The sequence below is a fragment of the Halichoerus grypus genome, chromosome 7, assembly GCF_964656455.1.
Source record: "Halichoerus grypus chromosome 7, mHalGry1.hap1.1, whole genome shotgun sequence".
NCBI classification, from domain to species: Eukaryota; Metazoa; Chordata; class Mammalia; order Carnivora; family Phocidae; genus Halichoerus; species Halichoerus grypus.
In genome coordinates this window covers 110,739,589-110,762,464 of record NC_135718.1, presented here as the reverse complement: position 1 = coordinate 110,762,464, position 22,876 = coordinate 110,739,589, and the positions used below count along the sequence as shown (strand labels likewise).

At 38.8% G+C, this 22,876-nt stretch overlaps 1 protein-coding gene across 3 annotated transcripts; it reads right to left on the bottom strand.

The window, feature by feature from the left end:
- Positions 1-248: 248 nt before the first annotated feature.
- IVNS1ABP (influenza virus NS1A binding protein) lies at positions 249-22,842 on the bottom strand. Of its 3 annotated transcripts, none has more exons than XM_036078128.2 (15): positions 22,561-22,842; positions 15,771-15,998; positions 14,872-15,000; positions 14,490-14,659; positions 14,281-14,356; positions 12,544-12,717; positions 12,104-12,229; positions 10,650-10,757; positions 6,395-6,527; positions 5,941-6,165; positions 5,357-5,478; positions 5,135-5,261; positions 4,916-5,047; positions 4,595-4,768; positions 249-3,089 (listed from the first exon to the last, which is right to left on the bottom strand). In XM_036078128.2, the coding sequence occupies exons 3-15, from the start codon at positions 14,980-14,982 to the stop codon at positions 2,836-2,838; spliced, it is 1,932 nt and encodes a 643-aa protein (XP_035934021.1). In that variant the 5' UTR covers positions 14,983-15,000; positions 15,771-15,998; positions 22,561-22,842; the 3' UTR covers positions 249-2,835. The 3 variants fall into 3 exon arrangements, with proteins under 3 accessions (XP_035934021.1, XP_035934022.1, XP_035934026.1); XM_036078129.2 differs by lacking the exon at positions 22,561-22,842 and adding an exon at positions 21,801-21,909; XM_036078133.2 differs by lacking the exons at positions 12,104-12,229; positions 12,544-12,717.
- Between the last annotated feature and the right edge of the window lie 34 nt (positions 22,843-22,876).

The window sequence follows — 22,876 nt, the reverse complement described above, 5'->3', positions numbered from 1 at the left end:
CTCAGTGCATCGTTTTACAACTGAGAACCTTCTGGTTTTTACTATGAAAGAAACTGGTGCTTCGAAGAATTCCTTGTTAACCTACAGATTCCACTATTCCTTGATTTTTAAAAAATGAATAAATGTGGCATGTAACACTGTTAAGTTTAAGGTGTATAGCTTACTTACTTTGATGCATTTATATATTGCAACATGACTGCGATGGATTTATAGCCTAACATTATTATCTATATTCATCATACCGCACATTAGATCTCAGGTTTATTTATTACTCATTACAAGTCTGTACCCTTAAACACCACCACTCTTATCCAACACCCTGGTTAACCACCATTATATTACATACATTGGTGTTTCCTTGTTTTTCTTTTCTTTTTTTTTTTCACCCAGTTAATTCATCCATTCAATGAAAGACTCTTCAAATCCTTTTTTGGAACCAAGTAGGATACAAATAAATGACTAACAGAGACAAAATTTTCTGTGATCTCATATTCTTCCAAAGGCAACTATGAAGTTGCAGAAATATCCTCCAGGGACTCTTTCTTTTACCTACTTTGGTTTTAAGAATTCAAAGATCTGGAGAAATCATAGGGTGCACACCTAGAGTATTAAGGATCCTAGGACTGTATTAAACGCCCAGATCCAGTTTTTTCCCCTAAAATATAAGGAATTCTAAAACATGTTGAATGGGAAAGCACGTATGACATACTAGAAGCCAAAAATCAAAACCCTACATTGAATGTCACAATAAAAGAAAATTCATGTGTGAGTAGAACCAATTACTATTAATTCAAGCAGGTATTTTATAGTTTTGCTACTGTTTTAGGCATCTGTATGTTTTATGCATTATTACAATTGATCACAAGGGTGGTTATTACCAACGTTATTTCTAAACTACCCCCAAACCCATACTGGTGGTAAAAACATTTTTAATTATCTTGAAGCGATGCCACATTTTCTCCTTCCCTCAAGAAAAACGTGTACCTTTTAGATGGAGATAAATATAAACTGGTCAATGAGCACTGTTTTTTTTCCCCCTTTATGGGAGCTTCTTCTTATATTCAAAACATACTTAAAAAACATACTTTTAACCACCAAAACTACCTGTTTGGCATCAATAATACAGAAAAACTCTGACCCAGAGTATTCACACCTATTACTTGCTTAATGCTACTTGGGAATTAGCAGGTTACTTAGAAATTGAGAAGTAATTTCAAATATTTTATTGCTGAATCCCCAACTAAAATTTTATTTCCTTGGGCTAAAGAAGACATATACAGATCCATTTAAAAAAAATAGTCATCCTATTAGGCAAATTCAAATCTGCCAACCTAGTTTTAGTCCAGAACCAAATCAACAAATACAGTCAGCAACTACATAGCCACCAGGTGAGCTTTCTTGATGGTTTTTGTGGAATGAGAGAAAGAAGGGGTCTAGGTACCAGTGGAACAATTTTCTTCCTAATCCAGGTTAGCCACTCGTAGTCATCTTGTCCTAGTTGGCTCATTAGATTCCTGTGTGTTTGTCTTCTCTGAGAAAAAAATCTTACCATCAGTTCTTATTTCAGATGTGTCAGGTGACTATTTTCCCACAAATACTCATTATTACTGGGGGAAAAAAAATTGTCCCCAAAGCTTTTAGTCATGAATGAGTACACAAACAACACTTGGATATTAATTCCATGGTGCAAGGATTTCCTGCAAGTACCTTTAATATGTTTGCATTGGCAGCAAGCATTAGGATGTGCTAATTTGGCACCATAAGTTATATGTGTAGCACAACACATTCGATAAAGTCACCCCAACCAGTATTTATCCATATGAAGAGAAAAACTGAACAAAAACATAGTTCTGATAAAGGCTGCATTCATACACCCAATACAGTTTAATTTTTTTTCACAATCGAGGGCGCTATTTAGGACTGTTTTGTTAATGATAAATAAAGACAAGAATTATTTAGAAAATAAAGTACTTCACTGTTCTTTACTGTTATATATTAAGTGTCTTGCTATATAAAATATACCCTCAGGAAGTCAAAATATTTGAAATCAGTGTTCCAAATAAAAATCATAGCTATGTTACTGTTCAGCAACTCCATTCAAATAAACAATGGTACTGCATTCTCAAAAAAAAAAAAAAAAGTAGCTGAGGCAAAAGCTTAGAAGTTTGCATTCTGGGCGTATAAAACACCTCACTCCGCATCCTTTAAGACTGCCACCCTGCTTCAGTAATTTGAATCTGCCATATCTTCAACAGGTAAAGCACTGTGCTGAGAATATAAAAAGTTATAAAAAGGCAATCATAAAAGATTAAATCTTGGTAGGCATGTCAGCTTTCTTTTAATAAAAACAAAAATAGTCATTGTTATCTAGTTAAATAAGTCAGTCTCTTTTGTATAGAGTGTTCCAGTTATTGAAAAAGGGCCCTTAAAAAACCCAACTGCCTAGATCTTAAACCCTACCCCCTCTTGCCCCATAATACATGTTTGAGGGAAGAGTCATTCAATGTGCAAATTGGCAAAAACAAATGTGGAGGAGAGGGGACTTCTTGAAATGACATGCCCGATCAAGTCTTGGTTTATTCTTTCACAATATCAACTTCCAAAAAGTAAAATAACCAAAGTAGTCCTAAAAATACACAAAACAGACCTTCATCTTTGCATTCCTTTCCCAATAAACACAAAAAGTATGTACAGCATGTTTAATATGCAATATGCAAAAGCTTTGTGTTGCTGTTAGCAACATCTATACCCACCCACCCTCCTTATTCACAAGTGTACCTCTACTAAACACAATTACATCACTAAGCCTGTTAGTTTGAAAGGGTCTTAAATTTGTTAAAACTGGAAAATCTTTGTATAGGGGCTCCACTCATTTGACTCAAGGTTATAGACTTCCACCGTATTCAGAAATTCATTGCCATCAAATCCTCCCACTGCATAAATGGTGTTCCCTACAGTTGCGATCCCAGCATTGCTCCTTGGTGAAGTCATGTTTCGCATCATCTTCCATTCATTTCTAGTTGGGTCATACATCTCCACACAACTGATGGCATGAGAACCATCGAAGCCCCCACCTACAAACAATTTTCCTAAAAGAGAAAGGAAAGAAGGTAAAGCTAGAGAGAATAAGAAAAAAACTATTTAATCTGTTTTTTGCTAAAATCAGTGGTTCTTAGTAGAAATGCCTGCTCATTCTATCAGAAAATACTCCTTAAATGCCTCACTAAGGTGGCAAGCGCTCTCTAGGACCTATGGATACAAACAGAATAAAACTGATAAAAACCCATTCATACCTGGAACTCAGGCAATTTGAAAGGAGAGGGGTAGCATCTAACTGAAGTGTAATTCCCACAATTCTTTGTGGTAGCTACTATTACTGCCATTTCACAGATGAAATGAGGCACAAAGAAGGTGGACAATTCACCTAAAAATGCAGCTAACTAGTGGCAAGCCAGAGTAGTTCTGTGCACTGGAAATTTTGTATTAGTCCTTCAAAAGAAGTTAAAGAAAAGCAGATTTCAGATAACTGAACATTTTCTTGAGCTTTCCAACTATATAAAATTATTTTGGTACAAAAACTTCTTGGAAAGAGACCAGGAGTCATCACTTGTTTTCAAATATATATGCAGAACAGTTAATAAGTTATTTTCAAACAGATAAAAGGTTAGCATTAAAAAAAAATTCATGGGGCGCCTGGGTGGCTCAGTTGTTAGGTGTCTGCCTTCGGCTTGGGTCGTGGTCCCAGGGTCCTGGGATCGAACCCCGCATCAGGCTCCTTGCTCAGCGGGAAGCCTGCTTCTCCCTCTCCCACTGCCCTTGCTTGTGTTCCCTCTCTCGCTGTATCTCTGTCAAATAAATAAATAAAATCTTAAAAAAAAAAAATTCATTATTTCCTTATCTGTCACAACCTGTCTGCATCTATATACTTAGAGAAAAACGGACAAGGCTTGGGGGTGGGGCTGCAGGCTACAGGCCAGTAGGCTACTTGCTGGCATGTCTACACATCTGAGCTTTCAGCAGTTGAGTCACAGCTTAACTAAGATCCTGCTTTACTCCCAAGACAATGTTAACTAAACTCATTATTATAATTACATAATTAAACATGTAAATCAGTAAAATGGATGTGAAAAGAAAGCTGTGTCTATATAAAACCAAGTTTAATGCTTTGGAAAGACTTTTTAAAATAGTCTTAAGTATTGCTTCCAATTAGGTATGGAGTAGATAATTAGAAAAGACTAGATCTAGATGATCTGCACTTATTTTTGCTTTTTGCAAATCAAATTCTTTGAATTCTTGCTCTAAAGGAACAAACTCCCAAGATGATACATTTTGCATATGGTTTATGGAAGGAAAACTTAGAACTTCATTTAGTGAACTCATCAAAAGACTAGTGTGTTGATATATTAAGTACTGAGTCTCTATTAGAAAAGACTTCTAAAAGACAAACCATCAATCCCTACTACATCAGAAAAGATGGCTGCTTCTGAATTCTAATTATACAAGTATATAGTATAAGTATCATTGACATTCTCTTGGAATTTTAGAAGAAACTCATCACTCCCTATTCCTCACTTTTCCAAATCCCAACACTCACCATCAAGAACAGCTACGCCAGCTCCTCGTCTAGCCACATTCATGGGAGCGATTAAAGTCCAGGTGTTATTTTCAGGATTGTAACGTTCTACTGTGTTCAGGCAATTCCAAGACTCTGCGCCTCCAATTATGTACAAATAACCACCAAGCTCACAGACTGCAGCCTGGTGTCTACCTATAAAACCAAGTCGAACCAAATTATTTTATCTCCCAAAACTCTAAGTCGTATACTACATATACTGTTGATTCAGAAGTTAAAATACACACACACACACACACACAAAAACCCCCAAAACAAAAAACATGACACAAAAAAACTTACGAATGTTAAGAGGAGCACAGCTTGTCCACGACTTTGTTACAGGATCAAATACATCACAGTTTTTCAGTCCTTTTTGACCATATGGATCAGAGCCACCAACGATGTATAATTTCCCATTCAGAGCGCATACTCCTATGTGAGTATAAAATAAGGTTATATCTTGATAATTTAATTATCATACTTAAATACTGATTTATCCCAGACGGAAAGTAATTTTACCTGCATTACAACGGTTAGTTCTCAATTCTGGAACAGGAGTCCAGTCATCTATGCTTGGATCATACATCTCTCCACAACTCAGGTCATCTGAGTGGCCATTCGATCCACCTACCACATAGAGTTGGCCCTATATCAAAAGTGAGAGATTAGAATTTCTGCCATTCTGAAGTATGAGAAACAGTTAAATATGGATTGCTTCTTCCTGCAACATAATGCGCTTACCATGAGTACAGCCATTTGAAATCGAGCCCTTGGCGTTCTCATGGGAGCAAGAAAGGACCAGTGATCTGTATGTGGATCATAGCATTCAACTGTTCGAAGACACTCCTCTCTGTTATAGCCACCTGGTAAAAGAAACATCAAGATTTACGTTTATTAAACTGGACCAGGCTTTCTGGTCCAGAATGATTTAAGTAATCTGCACAATGAGAAAAGGAATTTTTATCCATAAACTTAGTAAGGCCCCATTAGTTGATGTTTTAACTAACTGCTTACAATAGCCAAACAACATTAGCAGTATGAGTAAATTGCTTAGTCTTGGCTTGAAAATAAGGACAGAATAATTCAGCTACATTATAGTTTAAGAATTAGAAACAGACATTTACTTAAAGGTTAGGCAACACAATAGTATTTACTTTTTATTTCTTAGTCTTTTTAGAATGTGGTAAAGTAGAATGCCAAGGAAGAAGGCACATTAAACCCTGTCTTCCAAAGTTCACATGTCACTAGCAAGCACAAACGTCCATTTAAGAGGCTTAGCCAGCTGAAAGTTTCCAGTAAGAAAACACTCATTGTTCTGTTCTCACCTGCTGCTATGAGCTTGCCGTTCATCTCTGCTGTCCCCAGACCAGATCGTGCATACTGCATGGGCGACATGGGCTTTTCTATTAGCTCATCTGGTTGCACCTCAAAGCTTAAACTTTTAATTAGTTTTGGAGTACTCGTTGGTGAGCTCTGTGGGCTGTTTCGCCCGTGAAGGAAAATTACACAGAATACACCATCCAGCACAGCCAGGCACAAGTAAGTGTTATCTGTAAGCACAAAAGTTCTATGTTTAAGATGCAATTATTATTACTTTTGGTTGCTGCGTGATCCTGAACTGGACTCCAGATTCCAGAGTGGAATGATCTGCTACTCTTTTCCAAATTTAGTTGCTTCTTAGTTTTTTCTCCACAAACCATCACTTTCAAAGTTATTAAATGGTTCCACTCAACACTCCTTTAAAAATAAAAGACAATCTGACAAATGTAATACACTTACTTGAAGTCTTTTCCGAAGCAACGATTTTCCACTCATGCTTAGGGCTTTGTACTGTAGCATTTGGAGAAGAGAGACATCCAGTGGAACTGCTACTTATCATCGGCTTATGGCCATTCTCACGTGGTGGCTTTTTCTGCAAAATCAAAAGGCAGCTACAGAAACCTAGCCAAAGGCCATACCTGGTGTACCTTTGTTCCTGAGCTATTCCACAACACTGAAAAAACAGTATCTTTCACCTATGTATGACGTTTATATCAGAACTAAATTTAAAACAAACCAACTTTCCAATTGACACAAATTACTGGCATGCTTCCATCTCCACTTGTAAAGAAACAACTATACCTACACAAGTAGCCTGGTCAGGAAAAGCTCCATTTAAACAATTAAAAAAACATGTTGTAGATCAAATATCAGATACCTCGGGGGGGGGAGGGGGGGAAGGACCCCCCCAAATCTACATAAGCTCACATACTCTTTATACTAAGTGTAGAATCATCTTCCAAAAGAGCTTATTAATTTAAAAGGGTGAATTATCTGAAACAATACATTTAACCCACTGTCTCCAAGAAATGGTCAAATGTAATTAAATCATATGTACTCTGATACCCTTCATACAATGCCAGCAAAGAGTGAGCAGACATTTATCCAATCCAGTCCCTCTGAGAAGTATTTTTCAGGACAAAAGTGGCAGTTACAAGAAACACTGAAAGGTATATTTCTTCAGGACAACCTTATAGGTATTATAGAGTGCTTTTCTAGACAAATCAAACTACATCAAAACACAAAAAATAGTAACCAGAAATGGAACAGTAATACTAAAAGAACCAAACATTCACAAAAGTAGAATACACAGGACCACTAAAAGAGGGAGAAATGGGCAAAGCTATAAATTTTCAAATGATTGTTAAGAGAATTACATTGTGTTCTTGTGTATGAGTTCCCTTTGATGGTTTTCTTCCAATTACTTTAGCCCTTGACACTTCTAAAGGCTATGATCACATGGAATTAGAGGAGTCAAAGACACCCTAAGAGGAACTACCAAATGAACAGGTACCATGCTGAGTACCTAACCGAGTCTGCTTATCCACTTATTTCAGTCCCCAGGGCCAGAGACACATGGGTAGGTAAGATTTATAGTAGAAATTTGTTTCTTGTGGAAACAAAAAGCCACGTAACAACTCTTAGAGGAGAAGATTTTGGTAGCTACTTGAAGCTGTGAAAAGTTTGGTCTGCGCCATTCAACAAGCGTGGTTACAGCATATGAGGCTATTTTGAGAAGAGGCAGAGAATGCACCATGTTAATGGTTACCATTAAATTCTACTTAGACATTTATTATATACCTAGGTATTATTAGGCACTTTATTCACATCATCTCTTTTAATCCAGTAAGGGCAGTACTGCCCTTTTATCCATTTTATAGGTAACAATACTCAGAGAAGATATGCATTGCCTAATGCAATACAACTAAAAGAAAGATTAGAAGTTCTGAGTATAAAGCCACTCTTTTTATACTATGAGACTTGTGTCCTCTGCTACTAGAAATTACAAGTTACATAAAACGCCATCCCAACCTGTGGGAAGAAGGGATCCAAAGTATCACAAGTTGATGATGCTTACATTAAGAGCTTTTATCACAGTAAGAAAACTGTTCTAACATATGGACTATAATTGAGAAAAAAAAAAAAATCAGTGTGAAAGAGAAAAGCATGGTAACAACGAAGACTATTTGGGTTTTTTTTTTTAACAAGTCGTACAGAAGTGCTGGTTAACTCCTTTATACTCCTTCTGGAACATTTTCAAACACAATCCTTTCCTCTCCTTTATCTTCAAACTTTCCTGTATCAACTCCTCCCACCCAGCCACCCACTGGCTCCACTTTCTTTGCCTCTGGCTTGCCAGGGGGTAATCTCTGGTGGCTGTTTCTTTTTCAACCACTATTACTTCTCACGCTAAGGGATTCTTGACCTTAATACTCTTTGGAACTTACACCCACTAAAGGTTACCAAGGGGCCTCCCAAAACTAATGCAGAAGAGATGGTATCTATAACCTTCTTTTACATGACCTCCCAAAGAATGATTTGACACAATTAACAATTTATTGTCCTCCTTCAAACTTTCTCTACCGATGTTAGCTAGCTTTTTAACATATTTTGATTCTAACTTCTTCCTTCCTTTCTAATGGCTTCTTCTCAAACTCTTTTCCTATTCCTCAAGCCTAATGTGTCCCCTCATCCTGTTTTACTTCATGATTTTTATCCAGGGAACCACCTTCTAATGAGTCACATGTCAGAATCCCATTTTCTCAAATTCTTCCTTTTCCTTAACTTTCTTACTCTAAATGATTACTAAGGACTCACTCAACCTTTGAAACTATAAATGTCTAGAGTCCACTCTTCCTCCTTCAGGCCCTTGGATCAAGTCGTCATTTTTTTTAACGACTACTTATAAAAGTCTGTAAATTGGTCCCACAAACTTTAATCTACCTTCTGTACTTGGGTCATAAAAATTGAAGGGTTTAATGCAATCACTTACTAGAATAAGAAAAACAAAAGGAAACCAACCACAGATCAGTTGGAGTCCCATGACCTAGAGACTGCCCATCTGATAGTTAACCTTGTCTTAAATATGACTGTGTGGATTTTTGCTGTACAGAAATACAGTAATTTAACCAATCCCCCTATTGTTGGACTATTGCCCAGTTTTACACTATTACTAAAGCTGTGAAATCTCTCTCTTCATACCACTTTCCTCCCTGGTCTAAAAATCTTTGAAAGTTCCCCACTACCTGTAGGATCAAGTGTAAGCCCCCATCAGGTGGCATTTCCCTATTTTCTCAATCTTGTGGCCAGCCATTCTAAGCCTATCATCCTTGCACAGGTATTGTTTGTTGACACACTTCCCTCTGCTATGCAAACTCGTCTCAATCCTAGGACTGCTCAAATGTTGCCTCCATTTCCCTAGTTTCTCTCCTGTTCCACTATGCCCTCCCCTTTATGCCTTTTGCAGATTACCTCTTGTAAGACTGTACCACTGCAACCTACGGCTGTAAGGTCCTGCACGCAGAAACTGTCCCTCACACACCTAACATCACGGCCTGCCACTTATCGGGCCCTCAAACTTCGCTTGTTTAAAGAGTAACTTTTAAAAAAAATGTTAACATTGGGGCGCCTGGGTGGCTCAGTTGTTAAGCGTCTGCCTTCGGCTCAGGTCATGATCTCAGGATCCTGGAATCGAGCCCCGCATCAGGCTCCCTGCTCAGCGGGAAGCCTGCTTCTCCCTCTCCTACTCCCCCTGCTTGTGTTCCCTCTATCGCTGTCTCTGTCTGTCAAATAAATAAAATCTTTAAAAAAAATAAAAATAAAAAAAATGTTAACATCTTTAGAGTTATGAGGAAAAATATTCTAAATGTTCAAAATGCACAAGTATGAACAAAGTTCTCAACTCAAACCCTGACACTTTTTGTGAAAGTAAAGATCTTTGGCCACTACTGCCACAGAATACCTGAGAACTTCACCAATCAGGTTTATCATTTACTTTCTATTAAAGAAAACCATCCCTTAAAACTGGGTTAACTCAGCCTACTCTATAGTTTATCCCTCACAAATAAAACGTTGAGCTGAAGGCCAAACAGAAAGAATGCATACTATATGACCACTTATGTTCACTTCAAACACAGGCAAACTAGTCTATTGTTTCAAAAGTTAGAATAATGGTTTCCCCTGGGGGACTGTGTAGGGAGGTGACTGGGAAGGGGCAAAGAAAGGCTTCCAGGATGGTAGAAATCTCTTCTTGACTCAAGTAGTGTTTAAATTAGTGGGTTCACTATTTGACACTTATGATTTGTATACTTTTCTCTCAATTATTTGTCCCTAGACTAAAAAAGTTTATACCTGAGATTTAAAAAAAAAATAATAATAAAAAATAGGGTCTAACAACACTCTTCCTGTTGCAAAGTATTTTTTTGTAATCTAACCCAAAAAAATCAATTTCTACTTTGCTTCATCTTATTGGCCTTTCTACCTGTAAATCCTATTTCATTGAGGAAAAAAATCTAAATGTGTTGAATTCATTTCTTTTTATGTGGCAAAAACAGTAACTGTTAAGAAAGATAGGCTTGTTTTGTCCCAAAAATGTTTCTGTTCAGTTATACCAATGAAATTCTTCCACTTTCCTTATTAAAGGAAAATTTCAGTATGCTATAAAATGCTCTAATCCCATTTTAACCTGCGGTTACCTCAGATGTGCAATGTGTACCTGCACAAACTGAATGTGGTCATCATCACTGCCAAACACCTCAGCCTGTCCATCTAGTAGGTTCCCATCAAGCAGCTTGTGATCAGCTGAGTAGTACAAGGTTTGAACCTGCAAAACAGCAACAGAACACCCATGTGGCTACCGTCTCCATGGCTACTCCACTAGTATGCAGATCACACAAACGCCTCAAGGTAACCTCCAGTGTGCTTCTTGAACTTCTTGACATCTTGCTCTGGCAGGATCCCGAAGTAAAGAAAATACAGGTCATGGTTGTAAAAATTTAAAAAACAAAAATCAAATACAGAATCTTCTAATACTGGCCGGAAGAGTCCTTGGCTTGATTGGCTTGAAAGAAATCTTCATTTTCTCATAGCTTCTATTATATGGCATTAAGAAAAAAACCACTAGTACAATATATAGAGGCTCTTAAAGAATATACATATTTACAATAAAATGTGGAGTATGGCTTACACCTTTGAAGTGGTCTGATTTGCATTAACATATTTCTGTCCTGTAGGCAATGCCGAGAAAAACAGATAAAAAGCAAATGCAAAACGCAAACAAGCTGTAGAGATACCTCCCTTAGCAGATGCAAACACATGGTTAATGCACCTCATTTTCAAGTGGGAAATGATATAAAACTTAGGGAGCACCTGTTGGCCTTCCTAGGACATGATAACAGTACGTTTCAAGGCCTAACAGATCTGGTAAGCCTTTAGTGAGTGTGAAAGGCTCAAGTGGAATGACAGATGCAGGGTCACTCTACTGCTCCATCTGCATATGTTTTAATTCCCACCATTTCTCCATCAAATTTTTCTTGTGTGTTTTTAAAAAGTAGCCCAAGGTAAGTGAGTGACTATATGTATGAACAACACCATTGAAAAACACAAAGCTTTAAAGAGAGAATCCTGTAAAGGAGTAAACACCATTAAATCATCATCGCTCTCTGCCCACAGCGGATTTTTCTTAGGAGAACTGGGGCAGGACTGCTGCTTCTTTACGTGTCAATACACTTGAGGTTTCTTCTTGTTTCTTCAGTCTTGGGTATCCTAGTTTTGTTAATAAACCTATGGGGAGATAAATCAATGGGGAGGAACAACCATTAGAAGCTTTTACCTACTTTCAAATTTAAAGCAAAAACCTGTGAAGAAAAACTTAGAATCTACAGAAAATTTCAGTTCCACCTCCCATTTCTAAAGCAAATTACATGCTACTTTAAAGGAAGTTAACAGCACATAATAAGCGAAGAAATAAAAAAAGAAAAGCAGAAGACCAAACTGAACGGTTCATTCAGCTCACCTGGACACCCCCCCTGTTTCTCAGCTTAGGGGTACCTATAGCAAAATTTAAATTCTTTAGGGTCATGGTTATAAAATAAAAGTGAGAGGGAATCCTTCATGTTATAGCAAAATAAATTTTAAGAATTGTTGAATCCCATTTACTTTAAAACTAACCTCTTCCATCAGCTCTTCCAGACTGTCTCCATTCTCCCAGATGCTACGCTGCACCCAGTTGATTACCTTTGTATACAATTTGCCATTGCTGGGCAAGCAAACATTATCTTCAAGCATTACCTCCAACTAGAGTTAGGAAAAAACAGTGACACATAGATCAGTGTTGAGTCTCTAATCCTCAGCTAAATGCTCAATTTCATAATAAAACGGTCATAGATGCCCAATCACATCCCATATATTTACTCTAATTTATAAGAAAATGAGTAGCCAAAAAATACACAAACAGGTAGGCAGAAAACTGTTACACTGCTAAAAATAACAGTATCATTTCAATGTACTGTCTTTTTCCCAACCATTACTTACATGCTTGAAACATGGGACAAAGATTCCGTGCCTGGAACTAAGTAGTATATATCTCTTGATAGATTTTTACTCCTTACCTTTAGCCGTGGAAGTTTAAGAAACTCTTCCTCTTCTGAAATTTGTAACAAATGCTCCTGAATATAAGCATCAACCTTATTCAACAAACGGGAGTCTCCCATACAACTTGCAAAATTTCGGTAAGAGATGCAGCTGGTAACATCCATTCTAGATAGTAAATAATCACCACAAACCTTGGAAAAGAAATACACAAGCACCAACACTTACATATATTTTATTTAACAAATATTTAATACTCAATGCATAAGCATTATGTGAAGATATAAAGATGAATCAAAAATCACTGCCTTAATCAAACAACAATGGGAAGAACATACGTATACAAACAAACATCGAAGAATGCCATTCAAATGTCTAAGTTGTTTAAGGAAAGATGCAACAAACTGAAATGCTGTGATAATGCATATGAAATGTTCAAATAAGTATTTCCGACTAGAATAATTAGTTAAGACTTCATCGTGAAGGCAGTATCTGAACTGGGATCTACACGGAAGATGATGCTGAATGCAGAATAGAGGAAGCAGGGAAGAGAGATGTTGCGAACGATTTAGTTTGGCTGGAGCAAAAGATAAGACAGGTAGGAAATAATTTTGGAAAAAGAGCAACATTAGGGAAAACCTGCACTGCAAACTTGAGGAATATGTGCTACAAATCATAGAAGGATGCAGAGACGTGACATTACAGGAGGGGCCAGGAAACTTCCTCTTAAGGCTAAATAGTATTTTAGGCTTTTGGACCATACTGTCTTTGTCGCAACTACTCCACTCCATCACGACAGGTGGAAAGCAGCCAGAGACCATATGTAAATGAAAGCTGTGTTCCAATAAAACTTTATAACAGGCAGCTGGCTTACAGTTTACTGACCCCCAAATTAGAGAATTAAATGTTTTTTGTTTTAAAGATTTTATTTATTCGTTAGAGAGTGAGCATGTGAGCGCACAAGTGGGGAGTGGCGGAGGGAGAGGGAGAGGGAGAAGCAGGCTCCCCACTGGGCAAGGAGCCTGATGTGGGGCTCGATCCCAGAACCCTGGGATCATGACCTGAGCCGAAGGCAGACGCTTAACCAACTGAGCCACCCAGGCACCCCCAAAATTAAATGCTTTTTATTCTATGAATTATTAAGCAGCTCTCACTGGCGTTAAATTCTAGGAGACCTTTTTTTTTTTTTAAGATTTTATTTATTTATTTGACAGACAGAGAGAGAGCACCAGATAGTCAGAGTGGCAGGCAGAGGGAGAGGGAGAAGCAGGCTCTCCGCTGAGCAGTGAGCCCGATGCGGGGCTCGATCCCAGGGTCCTGGGATCATGACCTGAGCTGAAGGCAGACGCCCAACCGACTGAGCCACTCAGACGCCCCTCTAGAAGACCTTTTAAAGAGGAACTCCAGAATGAAGAACAAATGAACTGAGTTAAGTTATATGATTAACTCTTGAGAAAAACAGGAGTATTTTATTTTACATCCTGCTATCAGTGACTGATACAGCTACCCGACCGAGAAGACTACTGGAAGAGCATGGGTTTAGCTCAAATTATCTGAGTGAAATATGACTTTTCTCTATAACTATAGCTAAATGGTTAATAAATGGTTAAAATAACATTCAGTTCTCTAGGGGAAGGGGACATTTTCAAGTTCTTGAAACTAAAAAATGGCTTATGACAAATTATGCATTCTAACCATGTAAAAACAGACTTGCTAGTAATAGTCCTCCTTATATATGTTAACTTCTGGTACTCTACCTGCTTTACTCGGTCCATCTTCAGCTTTTTTGCCGCAGAATAAACATCTTTTACCAATTCTTTATCGGCTTTCAACCTTTTAAAAAAAAAGTTCTTTATCACTTAGGATACTAAGGCCTTAAAACACAAATACTTAACTGAAATAAATTTAGACAGACTTGGAATTTCCTGATGACATCCCCTAATTATACAATTTATAAAGTACTTACTGAGCAGTGTAGGCATAATTCAGTAAGACTTCAACAGCTTCTGGATTGAGATCATCAAATTTAACATGAGAAATTCCATGAGGATCACTATCACTATTAAAGATTTCAAATAAATAGGGACTGCAGCAAGCCAGGACTGCTCTGTGTGCTAACATCTCATGGCCACACACCTGAAATTATGAGGAATTAAAATTAGAAGTACTGTGGACTATGTATAGCTAATTACCACACCGGATTCTTTAATATTTATAAGTAAATCATTGTTTTTTAAAGTTATTTCATGAAATGCCTACCATGAAAAAGAAAATAAGCAAATCTAAGAACTTACTGCTTTTAGGAATAAAATATCAATTCTGTAGGTTTCCAATTAAGTTTTAAATACCTGAAGTCGAACATCACAGAACTGGCCACTTTTCCTCAGGGCATTTAATTTGGCAACAGAAGACTCAATAAAATTTTCGTCTTCAAACATTAAATATCCATTGGGAATCATTTTTCCTTATAAATTTGGCTAAAGGGCAGAAAGAAAGCGGTGTTATTTTACTTGTGAATGAGGATTTTTATAATTATTCCTTAAAGAGTAATATGGTATCTTTATTTTCAAATTCCATCCTATCAACACAAAAATGTTATTACACAAAAAACATTGCTGAAACACTGGCACTGAATGTCCAAGTCTTTGTACCCCTGTACTTTGGTCCTAAGTCTTTGAGGATTCATACAGCGGTGAGTATCTCAACGCTTTTGGTCTAGGTTTCCATGCACATTCATTGCGAAGGGTAAGAAATGTCAACCCAGCCCTGCACAAACCCAAACAAGGAGCAATCTAAGAACCCTGGAAGGATGTAAAGTGGCCATCACTTACAGGCTTCCATCTTCTGGGCTGCTGTCATTGCTTTACTCCCAAAGCAAAGATATACAAGACAAATGTAAATTCTGTTCCCTTCGCAAGGTTCAGATATTAGAAATCACTTATCTCCTAAGAATACATGCTAGAAACTTAATGTTCTTTAAAAAAAAGCTCCATTTCACCTTTACTTGTGAACAACTGACTAACGGCTATACAAAATCTATCATTAAAAAGCAGCAATAGGAGATTTCAGTTTGAGCTGATTAAATTCAAAATAGTTTATAGAAAGAAAAAACAGAAAATTTTTTTTTCTACAAATGATTACTGACTTCCCCTTTAAGAAAATTATGAAAGGCTGTTAGTAGACTGGACACAGTCTTCAGAAGAACAATGTGTCTTAATGTTGCACTGAGCACTGAATATTCACTTACCTACTGAACTGGTGAGAAATGGATTTCTGGGACCTCTTAGATAATCCAAGGACAAAGGAGTGTTAAAACTCAGCACTTCCTCAAGGTATGAAGACAGGTGGTTGAAGTGAAGGCAGAGGTGTCTTAAGCTCTAATGGTGATTCCAAAACTATCAGGCTTGAAATGATGTAATCAAGTCCTTAAAAGCTATAGACACGAATTTCTTCTGTGATAATCATGCATCATAATCTGTAATAATGACAAATTTTAGATACTCAGAATGATCAAAGACTGTCATTGATCTAAGTGGATTAGATCAAAGTTCTTATCTTGAAGACATCTTATTGTCAATGACACAAGTACAGAAAATAACACAAATGCAATTATACATAAACATTTTTCATTTAACCTACAACTATTCAGGTGATTAAAACAAAGAAACAAAAAACACTTTCCCTGGAAGACAGGAGCTAATAACGTGTATCATTTGAGTGAGATATACAAGCACAAGATTAGAGAACAAATACAAATATTGGTTAACTCTAATATTCTTTACTATTAGGTTACAACTAACATACAAACATATGATCTGTCCGTTTTCACCAGCCAGCAAGCAACCTTTGGGCATTATTCCCAGACATGTATACAATGTTATAGTCAAACCGGACACACTGTTCCCCAAAATGTGGTCTGCTCTTCCTAGCCTCTATACCTTTGTTCAAGTTCTTCTCTCTTCTTGGAATACCCTTAATGCAACCTCTGCCAGATGAAATCTTACCTCCATAGAGCCCCTGCCAAATCCCCCCAGTTGAGAGAAGTTTCTCCCTATCTTCCACATACTGAACACTCTCTGAAAGCCATGTGTAATCTTCCAGCTGGTCTGTTGAGTTGGGCTTCTGTGGACCTCCTTATCTTCCTTGATTCAGGCCCTGTAAGGCAGAGCCTCTGTCTTGTTCATCTTTGTATCCATCCCATCTCCCCACTACCAAAACAACTAGCCTAGAAACTTAAATATAAAGATGAGTACTAAGAAGTGAACTAAATAAACAAAAAGGGAAAGTACTGATGCCTGTTCTTTGTATGGTCCTTTTGCTTATATACAGTAATAAACTACCAACGGAATAATTCTAGTTCAGACCACATCTTCAAAGTAATAATATTCAGTCCTCCTACCTCCATTTCCCCCCTTCATTTTCACGTGTCATCAACTCCAAGTGTCAAATTCAGATGGTACTTATTTTTTAATCACCTGAACTGCTATGACACCACTGTCATTATAATTCAGGAAACGAGAACTAAATAAATTATTTGAAAGATGTACACACTTTAAAAAATGGACATCTTAAAATTACCTGGATTTTCCTGATACATCAATCAAACCCAGAATTCTAACAATTATGTTCAGGTGAATGAATAATGACTTAACCCAGAACCCACTGAAGGCTGGTCCAGCTCCAACTGAACAAACTGTTAAGTTCAACACATGCACAATCTGTAATGGAGCTGGATCCCACATGCCCTAACTGGTTTCTCTATAATTTAAGTTCTATTCTATTTCAAGGACATCCTGAGTAATTGTGACTCAGGTTGGGGCTGTGGTCAATGCTTACCCCTGCAACAAAACTGTATCATACTATTATGTAATACTGATTTCCTCTGCTCTAGAGTTGCATCTAGACCAGTTAGTTCAGCCTTTAAGAAGTAAGTTCTGGGGCGCCTGGGTGGCTCAGTCGTCTGGCATCTGCCTTCGGCTCAGGTCGTGATCCCAGGGTCCTGGGATACAGCCCCACATCCGGCTCCCTGCTCAGCGGGGGGCCTGCTTCTCCCTCTCCCACTCCCCCTGCTTGTGTTCCCTCTCTCACTGTGTCTCTCTCTGTCAAATAAATAAATAAATCTTTAAAAAAAATTAAGTTCTAACAAATGATTTCCAAATACCACACAATTCTATGTACACAGAGAGAACACACCATCCTAAGAAAACCTTCAGACATTTTCAGCCAAGACCAAGCTCAAATTAAGAAAATCTTTGTATATATGATACATACTTGGGTGGCCAATCCACAGACATAGTTGGTAACTCCTCACTTCAGTTTCATAAGCTGCTCTTAAAATGGTGAAGAGGGGAGGGAGAATCCCTCCATGCAAATTAGATTGATATAATTAAAATGTGCTTTTTGAAAAACCATACCAGTTTTAATCATTATTCAGTGTTTCTCTGTAAACTAGTCTTGATCTAACCAAAAGTAAAAATGACATCCATTTATATTTGATAAATTGGAAGTTCTACTTAAATTTTTTTTTGGGGGGGGGGGAGATGGTTAAAATCACTTCAGTCCTTTGGAAGAAAAACTGAAGAATTTCTGGAGCCACTCTAGGTATACAAATTTGTACAATATTATTAGTTTTGCAATAAAATGAGTTCTTCTATATTTAGAACTTGAAGATTTTCTAGTACCTCAAGGTCTTAATATGAATCTCATCTCTTCAATGATCAGTACAACCCTACTTGATTTTAAGAGCTAGCGCAAGTCCACTTGACATTTAAGTTAATGCAACAAACTTACTTTACTCAATTACTGTCCTCATATTCTGTAGGTCCCTACTCTCAACTCCCCCCCCCCCCAAGTTGGAGGAGGTTATATCAACTCCTGCCTGCATAACCATGTCTTTGAAAGTTCACAGTCACTTTCACTCAAGTAAGCATTGGGCAAATTGAGTTTCAAATGATTCTAAAAATTTGTAGATCTTAGTTTGGTCTGTGAAGCTCAAACTCAGTAACTGGTGGAACAAAAATGTGGGCAGAATTTTTTTTCCTTGAAAAGCCAAACCAAAAGCCCCAACAACCTAGAATTATACAAAAGTATAAAACTTAAAATTTTCTTTGGTATTTAAAGAACACGAAAACACTAATCCAAAGGGATATATGCACCCCTATGTTTACTGCAGCATTATTTACAAGAGTCAAACTATGGAAGCAGCCCAAGTATCCATCCATAGATGAATGGATAAAGAAGATGTGGCATGTACACACACAAACACACACACACACAAACACACACACACACACACACACACAACGGGATATTACTCAGCCATAAAAAAGAATGAAATCCTGCCATTTGCAACAACATGGATGGATCTAGAGAGTATAATGCTAAGCAGAATATACCAGAGAAAGACAAATACCACATGATTTCACTCATATGTGAAATTTAAGAAACAAATGAACAAAAGAAAAAAGAGACAAACCAAAAAACAGACTCTTAACTATAGAGAACAAAGAGATGGTTACTAGAGGGGAAGTGGGTAGAGGAATGGGTGAACTAGGTGAAGGGGATTAAAAGTACACTTGTCTTAATGAGCACTGAGTAATATATGGAACTGTCAAATCACGATATTGTACACCTGAAACTAATACAACGCTGTATGTTAACTACACAGGAATTAAAATCTAAAAAAAATTTTCTTTGCTATTTAAAATATACATTTGACTAATCCACTTTAAAAATTAAAACTGGGGTCAAATACAATATATTCTGGTAAATACACTTCAGTTCCTTAGTATCGCCAGTGCAAGAAAATGGAGACAGAAGACTCATAAATGAGTAATTAAACTGCTTTAGTAACACCCAGAAGTTCACACGTTATGTTACCACAGGCCCCAAAAAGATTAGCTTAACTGAAATACAATTCAACAGGTCTTATCCAAGAGTTGTAAAAAAAAGGTAGGCACAATATGGCCTCCCCTCCAAATTCTTCTCGGGCCTTCAGTAAGTGCAAGATAAAATGTTATCATCAAACTTTCAAAGCATCCTTAAAACCTCAAGGCAAATTACAAATATTATTTAAGTTTCAAGGCAATCTTTTGAGGGCAGCCAACTCACAAAATAGGAATGAACTCTATTTTTAAAGGACAGGTTTTATAATTATACAAAGGAAATCAATCTCTGTAAAACCAGAAGTTATACATTCCCAACGTCACCTTTCAAACTACCATCTCAAAACTCACCAAACTCATTCACTTCCTCCATCCTCATTGTTCTCAAATTCTTATGTTCCCATTTATGGCACCAAACATATGGCAGGCACAATTTGGAATGGGATGCTCCTAATACCAATGGAGTTAACTCCATTCCCCCAGCCCTGAAAACTTCACAGACCAACCAGAAAGGCAGATAAATCAAGCAGTGAAAATAGTTCAAACAAAAGAGGAAAGGGGTATGACAGCATACATATTCCAGAAACTGCAGCTATTTCTGTTTCAATGGATTATAGTCTGCAGGATGCATATGGTAAATAGTGGGAGAGGAAGTAAGAAAGATCAATGTTAAGGTTTAAACAATGCTGGAGAGCAGAAAAGGATTATTAGCAAGAACACTCTAGCAGAATTGTGGGGAATGGTCTGGAGGAATAAATAAAATAGGGAAGCAGAAACATTAAGATATTATATACCCTTGCTTATCCTATATTTTAGCTTGGATATGTGTGGCATCATTATCAAAATCAGTATCAAAATTAGAATTCCAAAAAGCTTAACAGTTATTTTGAGTTTGCTGCATGCTCAAAGTTAGTAAAGAAGGAAAAGAGGAATTTGCTTTGGGACATTATAATGTGGAGGTATCTGCTGGGTATTCAGGTTGATACCAGAAGTGCTAGAATACTGATCTGACAAAAAAAAAAAAAAAAAGAATACTGATCTGATAGGTAGGAAAATACTGATAGGTTTAGAAATCACAAGGGGTAATTCAAGTTTACAAGTGAAGATAAGCATGTATTTTCTGTGCTTCTAACAAAAACCCAGAGATCACCCCCTTGTTCATAATTCCTCCATTTACACTCTCTAAAGACAGGAGGATCTCTGACCTTTTAGAATTCCTTCATTGAGATCTTTGACTATAAAATCGTATTGTTGAAAAGTCAATGAAATGATTTTCAGGAGTACTTTATCTTAGTATCAGCGATTAAGACATTTCCCTAATGAGAAAACATTTTACATTAAAAAACCACATTTGCAAAACTACATTCAATTGCCATCTAAAATATACCTCAACCAAGAAAAAGCCCCCACTCCAAAGTAAGTAGCCCAAAAGATACCAATTTAAAACTAAAACCAAAACCTGGGATCCTCTGGGTTTTTTTGGGGGGGGGGTTAGAAAAACGGTACAAATGAAGAGGTCAGTGGTTCTAGTCCGGTTTACCACCAACTACCAAATTATAGACATTTGATAAGCAGCCTGCCAGCTAGCATTAAATGATACTATTGTTAATCCAATTTTATTTATTTTTTAAAGATTTTATTTATTTACTTGACAGAGAGAGACACAGCGAGAGAGGGAACAGAAGCAGGGGGAGTGGGAGAGGGAGAAGCAGGCTTCCCGCAGAGCAGGGAGCCCGATGCAGGGCTCGATCCCAGGACCCTGGGCTCATGACCTGAGCTGAAGGCAGACGCTTAACGACTGAGCCACCCAGATGCCCGTTAATCCAATTTTAAATAGTGTTTGCCTTATCTCCAGATATACAACTGCTCTCCTCAGCATCTTTAAGATGGAAGTTTCAGCACGATTATGCCTAAAACTATTCATCAATATTCTGTTATCCTTAAATCAAATGCCAGTGCTAGAATTATTAAACGAAAATATGGATTCTGGTAGTTTAGTCAATGCTGTACTTGTTCAACTGTTAAGAGTAGTACTAGGCTTCCAAAGTTGTTACTTATTACTAGACCGAAGATCACCACATAAAGTCCTTAAACAACAGTTTGATACCAAGGTATTCTAATCCTCCATCACTGGTTAACAGACATTAGGAAACAAAACTGCGCTCTTGAAGCATATTTCTAGTTGCTGTAAGTTTTGAAACGTCAGCTGTTTCAAACAATAGCTCTGTCTACTATGTATTGAGCAACAGTCAATCTATTTCTAAAATATTTGTGGTCCAAGTCTTCTTACATTCAACTCTCAATGTGATATTGCCTGATACTTTGCTACCATCAAGAACTTACAACCAAACACCGTTTTGCAAGATGCGTTTAAGAATGGAAAAAGAGCAAACCTCTCCGCCGATTTCTTTTGTAAAAAGGCAAGTGGCGATCGCCCCAGAGTGACTGAGGAGCCCCGTAGCCCCAGGCCTTCCTCCCCGCGCGGCCGGGAGGGCGCCCACTCCCAAGGCTGGAAGGCAAGGCGCCCAGCGCCCGCACACCCCCGGCTGGGATTGGCCGGCCACGCAGTCATTCAGCGCCGACACGTCAGGGCAGCTGCTCCCTCCCTCCTCCCGCCCCCTTCTCCCCGCGCTTGGCAAGAAAAGCGGGCAACGTGGAGCGGGAACAAAGGACCCCGCGGCCCACGGCGATCCGGGACGCGGTGCCACCCCACTCCGGGCCCGAAGCACCGATGCAGCCTGGGGCCGGCTCCCCGCCCACACGCGCCGGGTCCTGGGAGGTCCCAGGGAGGAGAGTCCAGACCTCGGTTAGACCCAGACACTAGGAGTCGGTTCCTGACAGCGGGAAAGGAGATTCCCGCGTCCTCCTTCCAGCAGTCATCCTTGCCCCGTGGCGCCCTGACCCAGGCCCCCGAGGATCCACGGGCAAAAACTCCCGCCCTACTTCCTCTGCCCCAGCTCTCTCTGAAGCGGCCGGCACCCGCCTCGGCCGCCAACGCGACCCGGCAACCATGGCAGCGCCAGAAGCGTCCTTCCCCGGGACCAGGACGCTGCTCCGCGCCTCGCACCGTCTCCCCAGCCGCCCGCGCCATCCCTCTGCTGGGAATCCGGGCGCCCTCTTCCTCCTCCACCGTCTAGGTCCTGCGCGTATTACCTGGTTCATCTCTGAAGAGATGGAAAAACTCATGTCTGGAGCTTCGATGGGGAGCAGGAGGAAGCGGGCGGGAATCGGCCCAACGGAAAGCGCCTCGAGGCCGCGGAGGGGGGGAGCGGTCGAGCGGGAAGACGAGCGGTCAGTCCGCGGAGGCTGCGAGGAGGGGGCCGCGCCACCGAGGGTTCGCGGGGACTCGCTCGCTCGCTAGCACTGCCGCGCCGAAGCAGCAGGCGGAGAAACTGTGCCGAGCAGCTCGGAGCTCCCGACCTCCACACGCGTCCCGGAGACACTGCCGCCGCCGCCGCCGCCCGCTCGC

Bases quoted from the DNA above. Each gene is read 5' to 3' on its own strand.
- IVNS1ABP (XM_036078128.2), bottom strand. From the start codon at position 14,982: ATGATTCCCAATGGATATTTAATGTTTGAAGACGAAAATTTTATTGAG. The intron at 6,166-6,394 runs GTAAGTGTATTA...TTGTGCTTACAG, and splicing joins TGCTTCGGAAAAGACTTCAA to ATAACACTTACTTGTGCCTG. The intron at 5,479-5,940 runs GTGAGAACAGAA...TTCTTTTACCAG, and splicing joins CGGCAAGCTCATAGCAGCAG to GTGGCTATAACAGAGAGGAG.